The 21,677-nt window shown below is 39.0% G+C and overlaps 1 protein-coding gene across 11 annotated transcripts in view; it reads left to right on the forward strand.

Annotated features, from left to right (window-relative positions):
* Unc5d (unc-5 netrin receptor D) overlaps window positions 1-21,677 on the forward strand; it is a 546,216-nt gene that overhangs the window by 472,581 nt on the left and 51,958 nt on the right. For all 11 annotated transcript variants that reach the window (XM_004855393.4, XM_004855394.4, XM_087217280.1 and 8 more), the window contains one exon: window positions 3,748-3,832. In XM_004855393.4, the coding sequence (XP_004855450.2) occupies window positions 3,748-3,832 (85 nt within the window). The remainder of the gene's footprint in view (window positions 1-3,747; window positions 3,833-21,677) is intronic.

Raw genomic sequence — 21,677 nt, forward strand, 5'->3', positions numbered from 1 at the left:
TTTTGTGTTGGAAGAAGATTTTCTTGGTGTTTTAACAGGATACTTTGAAGTGTCCAGCTCAGATCACTTTTAAATGCCATGGTATCTATAGATTAATCTCCTTGAGTTGCTTCCTCAGACTTAAGTGAGTGGCAGAAGTCCTCTGAATTCTAACCAGTGCAAAGCAGGTAATATGCAAATCAGATGGTGTTGCATTCACTCCTGAAGGGGACAAGATCCACCGTATCTATGAGCAATGTAAATAACAGGTTAGCCCTGTATGTTTCTCTAGAAGGGAGAGTTAACCAACATTTTATCTCATAAAATGGAACCTGTAATAGGACTAGTCTGAGGCTACTATTTCAACCAACTGATCCCTCCACTAGTAGTTTAGTGACTTGAAGTTGAACTTTGTCTTAAATTGATGAATATTCTCTCCCAGATTAATTGCTTCATTTAAAATATCATTTCAGAATGAATTTTGATTTTTAAAAATAGTCCTCTAATGTGGCCTCAATAATGATTATGTTTGTATAGGCCTTCAGCTTTTCAAATCTTCTTTGATCAGTGTTTTAGGACATGATAGGGATCTTGCTTAAAATATATATGAGTTGTCCATGTGTGATGTAATTCTTCCTGTTGATAATTGGCTGTCTTCTGGATTTTAGTTCTGGATTTTTGATAATTGGCAGATAGGAGACTCAATGCAAATGAATCAGTCAGCGATATTTACCAAATACAGTTTCTATAAGAATTCATAAATAAGTGTGGGTCCTGGTAGAAAAGTAGTAATAAAAGTAAAAAACGCAACCCTTGCCCTCTCAAAGAATAAGATATACATCTCAAACTCATATGAAGTCACACACTGAGTCACTGTGCCTGGGTTTTTATCTTCTCTTTCTTGCTCAGGCTTGGCTTGTATGAGACTCTCATTGTCTGCTGGTTAAATGGTTTGGCCAGTGTCCTTCTCTCTTCTCATCCTCACTTGTTAGACGCATTTGTGTGTGTGCACTTTTGTAAACATGCAGAAATGCCAAGACCAGTCCATTCCTTGCCTGTGTTTCATGTTCACCAGAGAAAGTGAGGAGTTGAAATCGTGCTGAAACTGAGATTTTTCTCTCTTTTCCTTCTGTGACTTGAGAAGTAATCCCATTGAAAACTGAAATTCTGATAGCGTTATCAGTACCTCCTGCACAGTTCCTCTGTGAATGGGGTATTTTCAAAGCTCCTGACAAGGTTCAATGGGCAAGACTGAAGCTGCTTACTGTGAATGAATTAGGGGAAAAGTAAGTATAGATTTTGAAACATAGTCCCTATACTTTGCAAGACATAAACGCAAAATATGCCCTGGGGAAATGAAGTGTAAAGAAAGCAAAGCACAGAAATTAGATTGTTTTAATATCATCCATGCCAAGTTGTCCTATGGTGTGCTCTAGAAATCATTTATTATGCAAAATATGAAACAGGAAACTCAGACAGGTGGTTCTGTTGTCATATCAAATAAAAGGCTGCCAGAGTAGCAGGTGGAGTTTGGGGCAGAATATTTTTGTTTAATCAGAGATTACTGATAAATGACATATTGAAAATGGATACTTCTTTAAGAAACCACAGGCATAAATATCCTACAGCACCTCTCATGATAATATATCACCTGCCACCATGGCCAGCCCTCCACTACCCTTCATGATTGACTGTCTTTTGTCTCCACATACAATCTGCATGTTTGGGTAGGAGGAGGGGAAATATGTTTGAAAGATAATAATAAAACTTCTGATCAAAGGAGAGAGAAAAATATTTTAAAGCTTCAATGATCCTACAGACTCAAGCTGAATTTAGGAGTATCATAAATAATGTTTCCATATTAACACAGAGAATCAAGCTGAGTTGAAAGGAATGAGATATGATGTGTTCTGCAAACTCCCTTTCTCAAATTTCCTCTTATGTATTTCTTCTCTTTGGATCTAGAAGTAGAGCATTAGGCTATGACAGTTTACACAAGACAGCAAGACTCTCAGCCTAGCCTTTTTACTGAAAATTTTGAATCCTCTATGTTCAGTTAGTCACATACTCATGTTTGCTGGGTTCCCATTCTATGCCAGGCAAGCACTAGTGTTGTTCAGGTAGCAGGCATTACTGATTGATAATGGTCTACTATATTCATATTTGAAGGATAGGGATGTGTGTCTCTTTGTCTTAATGGCCTAGAGAACCTGGAAGGAAGCAGCAGAGAGAAAGTGAGTGCTATGGCAAACTAAAACAAGACAGAATTACAAAGCATATACTCAGGCTGACACCCAAACACAATAAATACTATGCTTTACAGCTTGTGTCCAACAGCAGGAGAGGATATAATGTAAACCACTCCATTGGGCAACCACTTTAAGGAAGAATGGCCCATAGAAGGAGGCACCTGATGGGAGGTCCCTAAGTGTGGCTTTGCATTTCTCCTACTGTGGACATGAAGGTCCAGAATATAGATGACTCTCCCTGCTGAAAAGCTGTGAGCAATATTTAAATGTGCCTCATTCTTAGAGCTAGTGAAAGATGTTGATGATAAGTAGAATGTTACTGGATAATACTCATAAATATAAATCACAAATAACTTGTCTTAAAATAAGTCTTGCAGTCTTTGACTCTAGAGCTGTTAACAGGCATATTGAAAGATACCAGTAAAACCTGTCATCTCTAGATTTAAATTGTTATTAGCAACTTGAAAGCTTTCTGTGCAATTAACTTTAATGAAAGGGGAAGAGGTGAGCAGTACCTTATTCAAAATACAGGAAGATGCCAAGTGATTTTGTCAATAATTTACTGTTTTTGTATTTCATTTCCATTTATAAACAAGAGGCAACATTAAAGAGAATCCCAGATCTCCCCCAGTATCTCTGTTGGCTAGAGTGATATATTTTCTTCATAATATTGAAGAAGAAAAAAAGACATTAAATTGTGGCTTTCTGCATCTTCTCTCCCTGCATTATATGATTTTACTAAAATAAGGTGGCTGGGATTTTATTTCACATTGAAGTGAATATGGCTATCTCACCTTTGGCCTTAACTCTTTCCAAGTTCTATTTGCAAACCTAAGACCATACTCATTTTACTATAACCTAGAAGTTTCCTATGTTCACCAGATGGCTTTACCTTTTCTGTTTTCCTGACAAAATGTAGTAGTCCTCTGAGGACAGCTCACAGCTTACTTCCAGATGCACAATTTGTAAGACAATTTCATACCAGGTTGAAGGAAAGAATTAACTCATCCTTCATCCATTAACCTTTTTTCAAGTAATGGAAATAACACTTACATTCTGTAGCAAATTAGCTGATATGTTGGTAAACTCTCATATTTTCAGGCATGTTTAATAATACTTGGTTTTAGCATACCAAGTCTTTTAAGAGAACTAAAAATTACCAGGAGGATTTAAAATGAAAGTCTAAAAAAAAACCAACTAGGCTGGGGGGTAGAGCTTTGTGATACAGCACTTGCCTAATATACACAAGGTCCTGGGTTCAATCCTCAGGACCACAAAACAAACAAACAAATAAACAAATGGACTAATTTAAGCAGGCAGCTGAATAATATGCTCCATTTTATGCACCTGTTACAAAACAGCATTCTCCTTATTATCTTGGACTTTGTAAATTTTCAGAAGATTGTGATTTCACAAATTGCCATAATAAGGTCCTTCTCTGTAGACAAAAGGTGCTCAAGTGGGGTGCTTCAAAACAGTTGGAAAAATCTGAATAACCTCTTGGCTTTTTTTGTTTTAGGGGTGAGTTTACTCATACCACATGGTGCCATTCCAGAGGAGAATTCTTGGGAGATTTACATGTCCATCAACCAAGGTGAACCCAGGTGAGAAACAGAGAAGGAAGGCATGTTAATGACATCTTAAATAGATTTGGACTTTTGCAGACTTTTGCTGAAGTTATTAAGATAATAAGACATGGTGGGTAATAGGTAAGATAGTTCGCTACTATCTGTAATATAGTGAGTCTATAGAAGAAAAAATCAGCTGCAACACTGTTGGAGGGAGTTAAAATATACATGGCTTCACATTTGATTGTCACAGGTACCTAACAGCAGACACCAAATGGAAAAGAGTTGATAGACAGGTCATAAGCAGGGCCTTTCCACAAACATGGCCTGCCTCGCCTAGTCTGCCTCACAAAAATAAATAAAATTATCCCTAAAGGTGTTCTTCAGTGCTGGGTATTATGTAAATTGATGCAGTGGTTGACTCATGACTGTTTAAGGTCAGCAAAAGACCTGCTCTCTACAAGATAAGAGACAATTTCTTAAGCAATTTTCCTCCATGTAAAAAAAATGTGGTCTAAACTTCAATAGCTTTCAAGTCTGACAAATTTCAGCAGCATTAAATTCAATTACATGAACAAATACAAATCTTGTATCTTAATGAAAGTAGTTGGTTATTTTCTTAGCACAACTATAATATTTGTAGAAATGTTGCCTTCCTCCACACATGATAAACCTAACTCCTCTTTAGAAGGCAATTTATCTCATAAACTGGATATATACCTCTGGCATTTTCAGTCATAACATCGTGGTTATTTTAAAATAATTTTTTGTTGTTGTTAGCAAAAAAATACATTAAAGAAAAACACTGGAAAGAAAAGCAGCCAAAGAAACAGATGGTTTAAACAGATTTTGATAGCTCTTTCTCTAAAAGGATTTGTGCATACCCAGTGGTTCTAGCTTTCTGCTCTATAGAGCCTGAGAAGAATGGAAGAAGTGGTTCTGCCCAAGGGTTGTTGATGAGGTTCTTAAAGGATGTCTGTGTAGCTGTGTTGTGTTGGCTGCCTGTGTCCTTTCCACCATCCTGTAGAGCTAAGCTGCTTTTTCTGTGTGCCTGAAAAGGTGCTGATGTGTAGCTACCTCCACCTGGCAAGTGGGGGAATCTGAAACTCAGGAAGTTTCGAAGAATGTGTTTAGAAATCGTAGGTAAGTAAGCTAAGTAGACCTAAATTTGGGAGTTCTTCAGGTGAAAGTCACTGCTTTTTTCATCCCTGATTTACTTTTGAAACCATAGCTGTTTGAAATTGAGGTCATGGCCAATTACACATGTGGTTTAAACACATCACCCAGCAAAAATTCCAGCGCAGTAATCCCTCTGCATCCACAGGGGATTTGTTGAGGGCCTCCCAAGGATACCAATATCCATATATGTTTAGTTCCCTTATATAAAATGACATAGATTTTACAAATAACTTACACGTATGCTCCTGCATACTTTAAATTATCTCTACATTACTTATAATATCTAATACAATGTAAATGCTATGTGATTGTTACTCTGCTTGGAGAATAATGATAAAAAAGTCCATACATGTTTGTATACATGCAGTTCTTTTCAGACATTTTTTATCTGAGGTTTATCAAGTCAGCAGACGTGGAATCTGGGGCCACAGAAGACTGACTGTATAACCCAAGGTCCAGCTGGTCTCTTTGTATCCCCTCTCTTCATTGCAGTCAATGTGCTCAGCCTGTATTCAGCTCAAAACCTTCCCCAGTGTCTTCCTTATTACATGAGAACCAACCTAGGGCTAGTTCACATATTTCAAAGATATCTAATTTACAACCTAGATCAATCCTTGTCTCTTACTAGAAGCTAGCTCTTCTTTAAAGGTCAGGGCTAGAATGTGGCAACAGGCATCAAGCATACAAGGACTTAAATGAAATGGCTCAAGAAGTCTCAGAAAGGAATGATCACTTGAGACATCCTGCACATTTAAGATGAGAGGGAGAAAATATTTATGTACCTGCCAGAGCCCAAAGTCCACGAAAGACACATTGGCCTAATGGGGTTACTCCCTGGGCCAGTATAGCTTTGTGAGTTCCATGGTAACCAGTTCTATTTATCCATCTGTATCTAGGGTATGAGTTCATTACTGCTATCTAGGAAGTGGATAGAAACAAAAACAGTTTATCTAAGACTTTAGATGTGTGAGATGTGCATTTCCCTACCTACTAAACTGTGATAAAGATAAAATTGTAGAAAGTACACATTCCCTTCCACATTGCTGAAACCTTCCCCAATGTTCCTGTCTCCTAAGGAAATGAGTCTGTGGGCTACAGGACATTTAGCATTCTTGGAGACCCTCATTCCCTTTCAAGTGCCACCAAACTATTTACAAAAACACTAAAAATGGCAAATGCTTCTCTGCACTTTCTTCCATGCTGGGATAATTTTTTTTATCTGTGACAAGAAGATCCTTGGATCTGTATTCTTTTGCTCTTATTCTTGTGATTAATGAGAAGAAGACCATGGTGCCATGTTTTCTTTGTAATATTACTCGAAACCCTGCTTTTATTTTATGCCATCTATATGCTAAACAGCCCCACTGTCCATAGAGCTGCAGTGTACTGCTCTGCTCCTTGCATCTACACCTCCAGTGCCAGCCCTGTTCCCTCCCTTTTATGTTCTAGGTCTGAGAAATGGATGTGCTGAGCCTCCATCACAGCCACACACAGAGTGCCACACACAGAGTACCACACAGTCTCTCAAGCAAGATATGCCATATTTAAAGTCTCCTCCATCCTCCTCTTGACTATATTCTCTATTTCCCCCTTCTGAGTTACACCTCCCAGTTAGCAGGATGGTGGCCTATTTTATAACTGATGTAATGAATCCAGATTCTGTAATCAATTCTCTAGGACAGGGCTGTATGGAATGAATTAAGACACAATACAATCTGCCATACTCCAGCAATCTTGGATGACCATGCTTTAATATTTTGAGAAGTTTTCTGTGAGCTTGCATTTTTTTCTGAATCAAATATACCCTGCCTGTCTTGGGAGGTCCTACTCACATTCCTAAAGAGCATACAGAAGGAAACTCTGCCTTCCCTGGAGAAGACACTGTCACTTTCCCTCTACATCCCTGCTCTGTCCACAGTTTCATGTTTGAACAACTATGCTCATGAGTCTTCTCCAACTTCTTCCCATAGCCTGGACCTTTGTTAGTGCTATGATGTGGATCTTAAATGGCCCCCAAAGACCCATATGTCAATGGCTTGGTTGCCAACCTGTGGCATTATTGAGAGGAAGAAGAACAGGTGGGGCCTCATGGAGGGAAGGGAAGGGAAAAGGGATTTGGGGTTTGGTTCTGAAGGGGATATAGGGAACCTGGTCCTTTCTTTTTTCTGTCACTCTTTCATCTGTTCCTTGGCTACCACACCCTCCAACCATGATGTACTGTGCTATCACAGGCCCATCAGCAACAATGCCAAGTGACCATGGACTGAAACTTCTAAAACCATAACCCAGAATCAACCCTCCCCCTTATAAGTTGATATCTCCAATATCTTGTCGAGCAACAGAAAGCTGAGTGACACAGTTTCAGTGCTTAGGAAGGTAACTCTGTTGGCTTTTTGTACATTAGTTACATTCAGTGGTTTGCTGAAATAGGGCTCTGCATTCTTGAGAAAATATGAAGTCATTTCAGGATCATTTGCAGTGTGCTCATACTCTCCCATCCACTTGGGTTAACTGCCACAGTAACCTTTGGAAGAAGGTGCCTTTAGAAATGAAAATAATTTTTAAATAAATGAAAGCTCCAAGAAGCTAAACTAACTTTCCATGGATGTAGTACTCAAGAGCTGAGCTAGGATTTGAACTCAGGGTATCAGATTTCTATTCCAAAGCTTGTGAACTGAATGATTTTCCTTCTCCTTGATGTAGGAGACAATAAGCAGACAGCTTTTTGATACTCCCCTGCCAGGCATGGCCCCAGGAAGCAGGTGTCCTGAGTAGCTGTGCAGGAGCACTGAGTATTAGGCAAGGCAGGATCAAATAGAGCCTGCTTTCCAAGTCAGGGGGTAAATTGTTATAGACTAGAGAAAAGAAAGCCTGGGACAAATTCTCTGTTGTGCTGAGTCTTTGCAAACACTGTGACAGGAAACATTAGCTTAGTGTCTAAGAGTGTGTGTGCATCTTGAGTTCAGTTCTAAGCTTCATTGCTGTCATGGGTATGACTTGACATAAGTTAACCACACTCTGCATCTCTGCCTTCTCATCTGGAAAATAACAGTAGGTACTGACCCTGGAGATAGTGGGGTATTGCATGCCACACAGTGACACAGTATGTGACATTTTTGAAGATAATAAAATGAGAAAAAAATCTAATTTATATATTTATGCATGGATACAGTATATTTTTACACATTGATGAATCATGTTAATCTTCATATTAGCCTTGTGAGTAATAATATGATCGTCCTAATTTTCGAGCTTCTTTGACTTAGGTCATGGCAGGACTGAGGCCCAAAGCAAGAATGTTCTCTAATAACACATTCTTTACATCAAACTTCCCATCTTATAGCATAATTATACATGTTATCTTCATAGTACTTTCCATGACAAGCAGAGATGAGCCTTATGCTGAAACCATAATGAAATGGACAGAGAAGTCCCCAGATTTGGGAATGAAAGGATAACATTATAATTTGATGGAGTTACAAATGAAGTGTACCTTATCTGATATGACTGGTGCTGGAAGTGTTTCAGATTTTGGAATTTTTTAGATGGGAATATTTGCATGTGCATAATGAGATATCCTGGGGATAGGACCCAAGTCAAAACACACTATTCATTTATGTTTTATACACACCTAATACACATTTGCCTAAGGGTAATTTATACAATGTTTTCAGTGTGCCTACATTTTGATTGCAGCCTGTCACATGAATTCAGGTGTAGAATTTTCTGCTTCTGGTGTCATGTCAGCACTCCAAAAAGTTTCAGACTTCGAAGCATTTTGGATTTCAGATTTTTAGATTAGGAATGCTCAACATATACCATAGCAGTAGAAGGTTTCGAAGAATAGAATAGAAAAAATTGAGCAGGGCCCTTGGTGTGTTTTATGGGTAGACTTTGATTCTTGGTGATAACATTTTAGCCCAGTCTAAAGTGGTGAGGTATTACCAGATGGAGAAAGGCATAAGGGACTCTGATTTCTGTCTCGCAGAGTACTGTACATTTGCCTATGACTCTAAGAGGGGTATAGGTATATGAAGGACAACAGGGGGTCTCTAACAATGGCGAATGCTAAAGACTTGTTCCTTTAAAGTCACTCTGATGCCAGGACAGCTCCCTCCCCAATCTACCCCAAACCTTGCCACAGAGCAGTTAGATTTTATGAACACCCCATTCCCAAACAGGAAACTGAGTGACATCCCCAAGAAAGGGGTTGCACTGACCTCACAGAAAGGCAGTGGCATAAAATTGAGATTGGCACTGCCAGAAGAATTTGCTAGTGTTGAGCCTCAGGCCCCTGGGTCAAGGGTGTGCAAGGGGCCCCTCCATGCAGGTGTGGTTCCTGTGTCAAAGGCCTCTGTGCCGTGCCGGGGATGAGCCTGCAGCAGTAACTCAGAAATACCTGTCTCATTTCCAAAATTTTAAAACTTTGGGGCTCATGCTTTTTTTTTTTCATTTTTGCATAAATCTTTTGAGGGGTTAGAATTCTATCCTTTCAAGAGGATCAGCAGGTTCTGATCTTTTTTTTGTAAAATGAAATTAAGTAATTGAAGCAAGGAAATTAGAAAATCAGCCATCTCAGTTCAGAGATGCTTCCACCCACACAGGAGGAACAGGGTATGGATTCAGCACAACCTTCTCACCCTCCTCTCTGTCTTTCTCTGCACTCTACCCTGACACTGGGGACTAGAGAACTGGACCAGAAAATTATTATAGGGAGCTTTCTTCTGAGAAGCAATAAAATGAAACCAAAAGCAAACATTCATTTCTTTTTCCAATTACACTGTCATGTGGATATTCCTGACCAAATGCTTAGACTGGCATCAGAAATGTGTAAGTAATCTTACTGAAGAATTTACAAAACTGTGCCTATTTTGGGATTTGGGTTCAGCCCAGATGACATATTTCAACCACTTTTGTGCTTTGTTTTTCATTATTAAACGGTATGGTCTGCCCAACAGATACATTTTGGGGTAAATATTGAAAAGGTAGAGCGTACAGGGATATTAAACACTTTTTAAAGGTCCTTACATGGTGCCATAGTTTTAATAGTAATGCATGACTTAAGACCAAATGCTAGATGAAGAAGATAGAAAATCTAGCTCTAGAAAATGGAGAAAAGATAAAATTCCTTTTCTAACAATGAGTCCATGAACACTGCTATGTAGGCTACTCCTATGGAATAGCTTCATATGGTTTTGAATCCCACAGTAGCAAATATACAAAATTATAAATACTCTCTCACACACCTCCTCATACTTCATACCTAGGAGAGGATGTATGCCCTCAGGAATGTCCTCAGACTATTTAAAAGGACCTTAGTTCTGGGAGAATATTAAAAAGCCCATATACATATTCATCTTTTACCAGTGAGATTAAAAAACTGGCCAGTGGCCATTATATTAATAGAAATGGAATTTTATGATAGGAACCTGTTTGTAGTAAGTTATGTTTTAATATCAAAGCAGACATTTGAGGTGTAATAAAATATTCCAGCCTAGTAAGACATAAAACTACTATACTTTTTCTGGGGCCTCTGATTCCTCAGAAGGTAAGGAACTGCCAGTGCTGAATGCTACTCCAGTTGGTCTTGTGGTCCTCAGTTGCCTCTTGAGCTCAGAATAAGAGGGCCTGCCTTTGACTCTACGCTGACACCAGGTGCCTTGTCAGGCCACTGCTGTAGGAAAGAAAGCTGACACCAGGTGCCTTGTCAGGCCACTGCTGTAGGAAAGAAAGCCTGACTAACTCTTCCTGAGTTGATTTGAATTTCTTTTCTTTTTTTTTTTTTTTGTTAAATTCTTTTATTGGTACATTGTAGGTATACAACACAATTACATTTCTCATTGGGAATTGTACCTTTACATAATGCATCTTGGTTCTTATTTTTCCCCATTCCTAGCCCTCCCTTCATGCCCTCCACCCTTCCCTATTTACAAAGACTTTATTTACATTTTTTCCATTTCTCAGCATCTATCCTTTCCCTTCTGTCCTTCCCCCTGCCCCTCCCACTACCCCTACCCCTTTGGACCTTTTCTTCCTATTTTGCATTATCGATTATTCATTCTAATCATTGGTACATTTTAGGTATACAATATAATGACATTCATCATTGGAAATTTGCACCTTTACATAGTCTCTCTTGGTTCTTATTTTTCACTCTTGCCCAGCCCTCCCTTCAACCCCTCCAGTCCTCCCTATTTACAAAGATTTTGTTCCTATTTTTCCATTTTCTCATATTAATCCCATTCCCTTCTATCCTTTCCCTTAGCCCTCCAACTTCCTTCCCCTTTGCCCCTTTTCTTCCTATTTCACATTACCTATTATACATTTTAGTCCTTACTTACACTTTCAGTTTCTCACACCAGAAAAACTATTTGGTATTTACACATGTGTGTCCCATTTATTACACTTAAGAGTATCGCCTCAATGTGCATCCACTTAGCTATAAATGTCTCTAATTTCTATTGGAATAGATGGTCTCTACCTCAAACTGATAAAAGCCATCTATGAAAAACCAATAGCCAATATCATACTAAATGGTAAAAAACTGAAATCCTTCACACTAAAATCAGGAACAAGACAAGGATGTCCACTATTACCCCTCTTGTTCAATATAGTTCTGGAAACATTAGCCACGGCAATTAGACAAGAGAAAGAAATAAAAGGAATCAAGATAGGAAATGAAGTCAAATTGTCATTATTTGTAGATGACATGATACTCTATATAGAATACCCCAAGAACTCCACCAAAAGTCTTCTAGTCTTAATAACCAAATTCAGTCAAGTAGCTGGTTACAAGGTCAACACACAAAAATCAATAGCTTTCCTCTACACCAATGACAGACTCACTGAGAGAGAAATAGGGCAAATAATTCCATTCACAATAGCATCCAAAAAACTGAAATACCTAGGAATCAACCTAATGAAACAAATCAAAGACCTCTTCTCTGAAAACTATGGCACTTTGAAAAGAGAGATTGAAGATGATATCAGAAAATGGACAGACATCCCCTGCTCTTGGGTAGGAAGGATTAATATAGTGAAAATGGCCATACTTCCAAAACTGCTATATAGATTTAATGCAATTCCAATTGAGATCCCAGCAGCATACTTCATGGACCTTGAGAAAACAATCCAAAAATTCATTTGGAGCAATAAGAGACCCAGAATAGCAAAAGCAATTCTAGGTAACAGAGACATGGCAGGGGGTATCACAATCCCCAACTTGAAACTATATCTCAAAGCTACTGTGATAAAAACAGCATGGTACTGGCAAAGAAACAGACCTGAGGACCAGTGGAACACATTAGAAGATGCAGAAACAACGCCAGACACACTCAGCCATCTCATCTTTGATAAAGGACCCAAACACCCTCACTGGAGGAAAGATAGCCTCTTTAATAAATGGTGCTGGAAAAATTGGGCTTCAACTTGCCAAAGATTAAAACTAGACCTGTATCTCTCACCATGCACTAAACTAAAATCAAAATGGATTAAAGATCTAAATATTAAAATAGAAACTCTGAACCAGTTGGAACAGAGTTTAGGTAGATCTCTTGAAGACATCGGTGTAGGAAAAGATTTTATGAACAAAACCTCTGTTGCCTGTGAACTAGCACAAACAATCAACAAGTGAGATCTCTTCTTATTAAAAAGCCTCTGCATACCAAGAGAAACCACCAGCAGTGTGAAGAGACAACCCATAATGTGGGAAAAAATCTTCACCTGCTCTTCCTCACACAAAGGTCTACTATCTCGAATCTATAAAGAACTTTGAAAGATCAGACCTCCCAAATTTAAAGACCCAATCCAAAAATGGGCATCTGAAATGAACAGACATTTCTCAGACAAAGAAGTTGAAATAGCAAATAAATACATGAAAAAAATGTTCAACATCACTGGTCCTTTGAGAGATGCAAATGAAAACAATGCTGAGATTCCACCTTACTCCAGAAAGAATGGCTGCTGTCATGAAATCAACCAATAACAAATGTTGGCAGGGCTGTGGAGAAAGAGGAACCCTGCTCCACTGCTGGTGGGAGTGTAGACTGGTGCAAGCACTGTGGAAATCAGTATGGAGATACCTCAAAGAACTAGGCCTGGAAGTCCCATTTGACCCTGCTATTCCACTGCTGGGGATCTTCCCCAAAGAATTAAAAGAATCATACCACAGTGATATATGTGCACCCATATTCATAGCAGCACAGTTTGTGATAGCTAAAACTTGGAAACAGCCCAAATGCCCATCAACTGGAGACTGGATAAAGAAAATGTGTTTTTTTTTTATAAAATGGAGTACTACTCTGCCATAAAAAATGATTTGAATTTCTTTTTGCCTCCCAAGCCATCCCTCTGCTCCTCGGGCAAAAAACACATTGCACTTTGTCACTGCAAAAAAAAAAAAAAAAAAAAGAAAGAAAAGAAAGAGAGACCGACAGAAAGAGAGAGAGAGAAAACAGAAGAGAACAGTTTGCGTGCTTGGCATTATGATCTCTGGCCAGTCAGTGGCCATTTATTTAAACACAAAATGTAACCAGTATTGTAGCCCATGATGGATATGAACTCACATATAGAATGTGGGAGAGGAAGGTTATATACACTAGCAGGTTGTTGTGTGGGACTCAGTGGACTTTTCTGTATTCCTGAAATTGCCAAGGTTCAGAGCTGATTAGAAAAAAAAAGAGTCAAATACTCTAACATATTAATTTTGGATATTTTCCAAGGTCATTTGTCCCCTCTCTTTAGAACCTGCTGAGAAGCACTATTTCTTGGCAATGCACCTACACACACAATGCCTTCTCCCTCCCTGTTGATATGAGAGTAGGACTTGAACAGTGGAAAAAGAGAAGTCACATTTTGGAGAAATGCAAGTGTCAAGAATGGCTACTTCCTGCCCTCTCCAAAGCCAGAGATCACCAAAGGAGTTACTTATAAAATTTAGGTGGTCTTTTGGACCCTGACACCTGATTTCCCTATCTGTTTGTTGATTTCCTCCATATTACCAGAGAACAGGACAGGGATAGAGTAAGTTTTGAGAAAATAGGGAACAGTGGGAAAACCAAAGGCAGAAGGGGCAAAGAGCACTTTCATAAATCCCAAGTCCCTGTATTCCCAGGAAGTAAAGGAGATGAACCTTGGCCATGAGTTGTGGGCCAGAGAGGATGAAAGTGAAAATCACACATTTGCTGAGGCCACTATCTGTGAGGTCAAGTTGATGCTGTTGCCAGGTGGGAGCCCTTGTTGATGTAACTGTCATTCCCAAGGCACAGCAGGTACTTGGGGCACTTGTTGGCATTCTGGTCACCTACACTCACTGCCATTGAGAACTTGTAGTGTCACCACCATTAACAGTTATCTTTGAAATCTTGTAAGCCATCCAAGAGAAAGATTGCCATCTTTCCACAGATAAGTAAGGAAAAAATTTGTGTTTTCCTTTTCCTTCCTTCCTATCACTAACCACAGAGTTAAGCTCATAGAAGAAGGAATACATGGGTAAAGAGACAACCTCTCCTTCCCCTCCAGACCAAGCACCTAAAGCAGTGATGGCAAACGTATGGCACACATGCCACAGCAAGCACAAAGAGCCCTCTCTGTCAATATGCAAGCCAAGTTGCTCCACCATCTGAGCATTGGATATTCAGGTTTAATTGCAGTGTTGGCACTTTGTGATAAATAAGTGGGTTTTTGGTTGCAATTTGCCTATTCAGTCTCTAAAATGTTCACCATCACTGATCTTGAGCCTTTCGTGTGTCCATGCACATATGCATGCATGTGCTAAAAATGTGTCCATAGGTACTGGGGGCATGGAATGAATTTGGAACATGTATGAGATTAAAGTTTTAAAACTGGCAAAAATGAATCTCAAAACCAAGTTAAATTATTTTAATAACTAGATATTATTAGAAAGTTCTATAATTAAAATGAAATGCTTAGGAGGCTGAGGGAGAAAAACTGCAAATTCACAGTCAAGCTAGGCAACTTAGACATTTTCTCACAATAACAGTAGGCTGGAGGTGTAGCTGAGTGGTAGAGCCCTTGCATAAAATGCATGCTTAAAGAAGTCACAGAGGGAGAGTGGGGGAGGGGGGAAGAAAAGGAAGGACAGGAGAGAAGGAAGGGTAAGAGAAAATAAAATCTTAAGGGTCCCTGTTACCATGGTTAGTTCTCCCAACCACAGTTCTTAGTAATAAATAGGAAAACTAAGTTTATCTACTGTCATATTAGGCTATGCACCCTAATCAAGCCCAGGTAAATTATCAATGACATAGCAGTGTGGTACATGGTGTGACAAATACATACAAATGTCAACCAGGAGTGAATGGTAAACCCTGTATAAAAGCTTAGCAAAGGTTTCAGAGAAGAAGTGGCAGACTACTTAGAAGCTGAAAGAGTGGAAAAGCCACTCCAGTCAAGACGAATGACGTGTGTAAGGTGCTGAGGTAGAAACAGCATCATATATTTGGCAACTAAGCAAAGTGGAACAAAATATAAAAGGAAGTGACGGGAAGAAGCTGAAAACATAAGGTATAAATCAGGTAGTTGTGCTTACTCCCCATAAAGACTGAACTTTATCTTATGGTTAAGAATTGATGAGCCTTTTGATTTGGAAGACTTGGTTATATTTACCTTTTAGAAATACTATCTTTTGCCTCAGATCCACTGCCAAAGTTGACACTTGCCCGATACAAACACCCTCCTTGAGAGACAGTGAAAAAAGTCTCATTTTGCTTGGTGCAATTACTAATTGTGTCCATTTTCTCCTTCAGAAGTCTGTCAATTTGGACAATAAATTATAGTCACTCTACTCTTGAATTCTGTTGTCTCTAGTCTTGAATGTTTTATATCCATTCCACAATCTCCACATTGCTATCACTGGGAGTTTGGAGACACTTGGGGAGGAACTTAGCATAGAGAGTGTGTGTGTGTGTGTGTGTGTGTCTGTCTGTCTGTCTGTCTGTCTCTGTCTGTCTGTCTGTATGTGTGTGTATCTTAATGTGGATGAAGCAGTTGAGGACAATGATCAGAATTCTGGTTTGGGAACTGATGATTAATTAGTAGACAGAGACTTGGCAGCTGAAGGTCACTTGAGAGGTTTGTGATAGTAGTTGCTCCAGAAGCAACTTTGGATTTCTTTCCAAGGGAAAAAACACAGATCTCTGACTTACAAGACAAAGCGTAGGAAAAAATTGATTGAAGAATAAATAAAAGAGAAAAATAATATTTATAATCAAGAACAAATAAGCCAACTGCTGAATTGAAATTCCACATCCAACTTTTGGCCAGAGAGTATAATGGCAGACCTACCTACCAGTTTTGAAATGTCGTGGTGTGGATGTATATGACTCTGGTCACTGCAGGAGTCCAAACTGAACTCTGGGTGGCCTGCTGTTTAGCTGAGGTGAGTGACTAGTTCAGCAGGTTAAGTGGCTTAGGTCACCTTAAACAAGCTTTGTCCCTGTCCACTCTGCCAGAGTATCTCCCTAGATACGTGGTGGGTGGAAATGATTGGACTGTTCTTGTCATGATTTTTGCCCAGTGGTCAGAAATTTGTTTGAATGTAGTTTCTTGCTTTACATAAGTTTTTGAAATTTTTATTGGAAGCATCAAATTGATGGCTTACACCTATGCCTGCCAAGAGACATGGTGTTAATTAGCTCTACAACAAGGAACTACTGAGGAAAGGTCCTTCCTAACCCACAAAACAAAACAAAACAAAAAAGACTCTTTCTGCTAGTGCCAAGGGAATAAATTGCTGCCATTTGGGAAATACATTAATTCTTTCAGGCTACTGGTGCCATGCTGTGTAATAAAAGGGGCAATTTATCAAATGGCATCTTAATGGCCTAGAAGGGTTAATGCACCGTTAGTGGAAGATTACGCTCTTTTCCCCAGTAAAATCATGATGATTTCTTCAGAGTCATTTAGGTTATAATATAATGCCATTACCCCAAGAAAAGAAAAGGAAATGATAAAGAAGAGATAGATTTTTTAAAAAAAAGAAAAAGAATTTTTACGTTGTTATTTTAAGATGTGCGTTTTGGGGGAAGAAGTCCCCTACACCATGCTCTTTGCTTTCTATTTCACCTCATATACCCTGAGTCCACAAACACACCTAAATAAAAACTGTCATCATTGTAATCAGTATGCTCACAAAGGGAAGTGATGAGGGTGGTCCAGAGGAGTGTTTAATTAAAGATGCCATTGACAAGATAACAGCTCTATTAACAACATTCAAAAGCACTGAGTGGAGGTGCTCCTTAATTCACTAAGGGGAAAGTCACAGGTTCATGGGTTTAATTGCATATTGTAAGCAGGCACCACATACTACAGTTATTTTTATTTGTATATGCCATCTTTTTAGTGCCCATGCCGGAAGCAGAAATAACCCATCCTATTAAGATATTTAATATATATCACCCTTTCCACTTCACTTCATCAGATGCTAATAAAAATAGCCAGACATGATGCCAGCTCACGCACAGGCTGCCTCCAAGCCGTCCTTTGAAAACATACACAGTCAACTTCCTAACCCCCTTGGCTGTAACCTTTGTTAAAACCTACCAACTTCCCAGGACCCCATCAAGTTACATGCAGTGGGAGTCTCACTCTGGAAACTACAGTAGGGGCTCTAGAAGCTGAAGCTTTAAAGATACCCCAAGAAGGAGTTGACCCCTTGATCAGATTGGGTGATATCTGGGTGGTAACATCCTTATCCCTGCAGCCTGTGGATACATCACCCTGCATGGGAAAAGGGCCTTGCAGATCTAAGGTTCTAGACCTGGAGAAATAGAGTGTTGTGTGTTATCCAGGTAGGCCCAACAGGAGGGTCTATTGTGGTCATTTTATCTACCTAACAACCCTACTTACTCAAGACTTTCTTCAGTGCCTATGACTACAGTCATAGAAACTCTCATGCCAGTATTATGTCTTAAAATTCTACGATTGGGACTGAAAGTGTAGCTCAGTGGTGGAACACTTGCCTAGCATGCATAAGGCCCAGATTTCATCCAAGAAAGGAGGGAAGGGGGGAAAGGAAGAGGATGGAAGAAGGAGGGAGGAAGAAGAAGGAAGAGGAGGAGGCAGAGAAAGAAAAAAGAAAGAGGAGAGGGAGAGAGTAGGGGAGGGAGGGCGGAAAAATGCTAGGTTTGTAGAATATGTCCCATATGAACAGTTTTCTTGTTCTTTCCCCTGCCCCCACCCCCTTTCCCATCATGCACCCCTCAGTATCACACTAATAGGTCAGGGGATTCTAGTCCCAGCTCTGCCTCTAAGTTGCAGTGTGACTTTGGCTATGTCACTGCATCCCAGGCCTAGCATCTAAACTTGGAAGGCATCGGGTCTCATTGTTGAGAGGTCCTTCTCCAGACTAAAATAAAATGACTTTATCAAATAGGATCTCTGATTTCCTCCAAATAAGGCCATTCTCCCCCATTCAAAGTGAAAATGAATAAACGATTTACTAGATATTAAAATATGTCACAGCACATGATGTGTAGATACCCTCTCCTCCTCTCCCCACTTTGTCTTTCACAGCAAGCCATCATTTCACTTCTAAAAAACAAGCTCAATGTAAGCCCAACGCTGCATGAAAGATGAGGCTTAAATTGTGTCTGGGAGCTGGTGATTTACACCTGATTTGTGATTCCTTTAGTATATTAATTGGTAAACACCCTATGAATGTGTGTGTAAACTAAAGCCTTTTAACATATGCAAACAGTTTAATCGCTTAGCATGGTGATGTTCAAATTTCAGCAAATAAAGATATACTCATGGTAGGGTACATGTCATTCCCCTCATACCCCAAATCCCTGTGCTCAATCTCCCTTCCTGTAATCCTGTGTACTTTGTGAGTGACCCAAGTCTTTAAGTCCTTCAATACTGGAGACATATGCTTCTATCCTCAGAGAATTATGCATGTTGCTGGTTGCAATCCACTGTTTTAGCTACTCCTTTTCCTGCCCCAACTAATGAACTATAAGAGCTTTATGAGCTAGAACATTATTTCCATTTGCTGCTAATCAACGCCCAACCTGACATCCTTGATGATGAATAAGGGGTACAGGGAGCAGTCCCTATGCAGCTGAATTTTCTGTCCTAGAAGCATCAGCCAAGGCTTTAACATTGAGCATTTAAACTTGGCTGGCATCCATGTACCATTTCCAAATCTTACCCCGTATTTTTCAGAACACCAAGCCCTCACTGCACAAAGTGTTGCTTTGGGTATTTTCTCAAGAGTGACACAATTCTCAAATGTTAGCGCCAGAGCCACCTTGCAAGTAAGAGATGGTGATATAAAAGTACAAGTTCCTGGTTCCTATTCCAGAAATAATAAATCAAAAAATTTTATGAGCTCAGGAATATATGAAATAAGCTCCCCAGGGAATTCTCAACCACATTCCAGTTTTAGAACCACCTAAAGAGGAAATGCAAAGGGTGTATTAGAGTAGAAGATTCAATTTCACTTTACTCTCTTCTCTGTTTTGCTCCCCATGCCCTAATCTCCCTTTCTAGATATCTATTTTCTTAAATCATGCATAGGAGTTATAGAATTATAGTCCTCAGGAAATGTAGGCATGATGTTAAGGTAGACTGAACAGAAAAACCAGCTTTAAAGAGGCCGGCTCTTCTGCAGCCTCTGTGATGTGATTTTCCCAGGGCTACTGTGAAAGCTCTGGACTGAGCTGACAAGTGGCCAGGTGTCTGAGGCCAAAAAAACAAAAGATGCAAACCCTGAAAGATTGGGGGGTTTTCTTATCCACAGCAATTTTTGAATCCTAGGTCAAATTCTGAGGGTTTTAATGAAAAGAAAAAAAGAGAATGATAACATTTAAAGCTGTGTCTTGTTGGAAAGGGAAGAAACTGTACGAGGCTGGAGCTACCTTACTTTCTGAGCTCTAATTTTAAGACAGCAGCTCCCATCTATCTGTCTGTTATGTCTGTTCCATTAAAATATGATTTAATTATGTATCGACCTGACATAGTAAAACTATCATTAATCTCCTGCCTGGATTCCTGAATGATACTAAGTAAAGGTGATCAAACCTACATTAGTCTATAATATAGACCATAAGGAGGGAAGAAGTGAATGATAATTACCAAGCATAGCATGGCTGACAACAACAATGAAAACCTCATCTCTGAACTTGGAACTGTTTTATTTTCCCTTGAAGAAAATGACATTTCACAAGTTTAACATCCAATCACATATTAAGTGCAAAAGCAGAACATGTGGGCACATACCTCCACACCTGCAATGCAACTGCTGCTGGAAGCTGACCTTCACCATGACCTTCTGACATTGGCATGCAGAGGCTGCAGTGGAATGTAAGTCACTGAGCAGTGCAGTAGGGGCCATCACCTCACTTTTACAAACTGCAGCACCTCTGCTACCCTAAGTACACATTTTAGTAATAGTGGCCTTGCTGATTTCATTGTACAAATTCTGGAAAACTTTTCCCCAGTTCTTCTATCTCATATATCCATTTATTCAAAATTTATTTTAGTTTTATATAATTTCAAACTCAGTGAAAACTTGCAAGAGTAATATATAAAGAATTCTTATTCCCTACAGTCAGATTCATAAATGTCAATATTTTACAACATTTCCAATATTTCTCTCCCTGTACATGTATACACACATAAAATACGTATATGTATACATATATGTTGTTAATAATGTGAACTAGGTGCCTCTTACCCCAATACTTCAGTGTATGTCTCCAAAACAAGAAATTACCTTACATAACAGCATAATTATCAAAATCAGACAATTAACACTAATAAAATATTATTACCTAATTCACAGACCTTATTTATATTTCACCTATAATCCAGTGTCCTTTGTAGCAACGAGAAGCCAAGTCTGTTTATTTCATTGGATTTTCATGTGTCTTTAGTCTTTTTAATCTGGAACAAGGACTCTGTCTTTGTGTGCCATGACACTCAGTTTTTAAGTGTGCTGATCAGTTGTTTTGCAGAATGTCCCTCTAGCTGAACTTGTCTGATGTTTCCCTCTGGCGAGAATCAAGCTGTGCTCTTTGAGCAGGAATGTCTTGGAATGGGTGCAAGTTCTCTGCACTGTGTCATATCAGGAGGTGTGTTCTGCCCATTCATCTTCTTACTAGCAATGTTAACTTGCATAGCACATGTTAGTGTCTTCCAAAATTCTTCATTGTGAGACAATATTTCATGTTTTTGTAATTAGCAAGTACCTTGTCATAAGACACTTTGAGACCATGCACATAGTTCTTTATTACTCTTTGAACATTCACCCAATAAATTAGCATCCATTTATGATGCTTAATTGAATCAAGTATTGATGTGGTTGATTGCCAAATGATGGTTTTCTCCATTGATTAGTTTTTTACTGTGTAGAAGAGCTTTTCCTTCTCATTCATTCATTTACATCAGTATCTTTCCTGGCTTCTTACATGATTCAGTGGGTTCTAATACTTTACTACCATTATTTATTTTGATATTTAAAATGTTCTAGAGGTGATCAGTGGGAACCACTAAACTGGCTTCTATGTTTTTTTCAACAGATATTTTGAGTACTTATACCCAGTGTATAATAGGCACTAAGGATGCAATTATAAGCAAAACATTTTTAAAATTCTTCAGGTTCATGCAGCTTACATTCTAGTTTGTGAAAGACAAATAATACTAAATAAATTGTATAGAATACTAGAAGGCATTACGTGTTGCA

This window comes from Heterocephalus glaber, unplaced genomic scaffold, assembly GCF_053883595.1.
Source record: "Heterocephalus glaber isolate CG9 unplaced genomic scaffold, H.glaber_assembly_v1.0 deba00001461, whole genome shotgun sequence".
In the NCBI taxonomy this organism is placed as follows: domain Eukaryota; kingdom Metazoa; phylum Chordata; class Mammalia; order Rodentia; family Bathyergidae; genus Heterocephalus; species Heterocephalus glaber.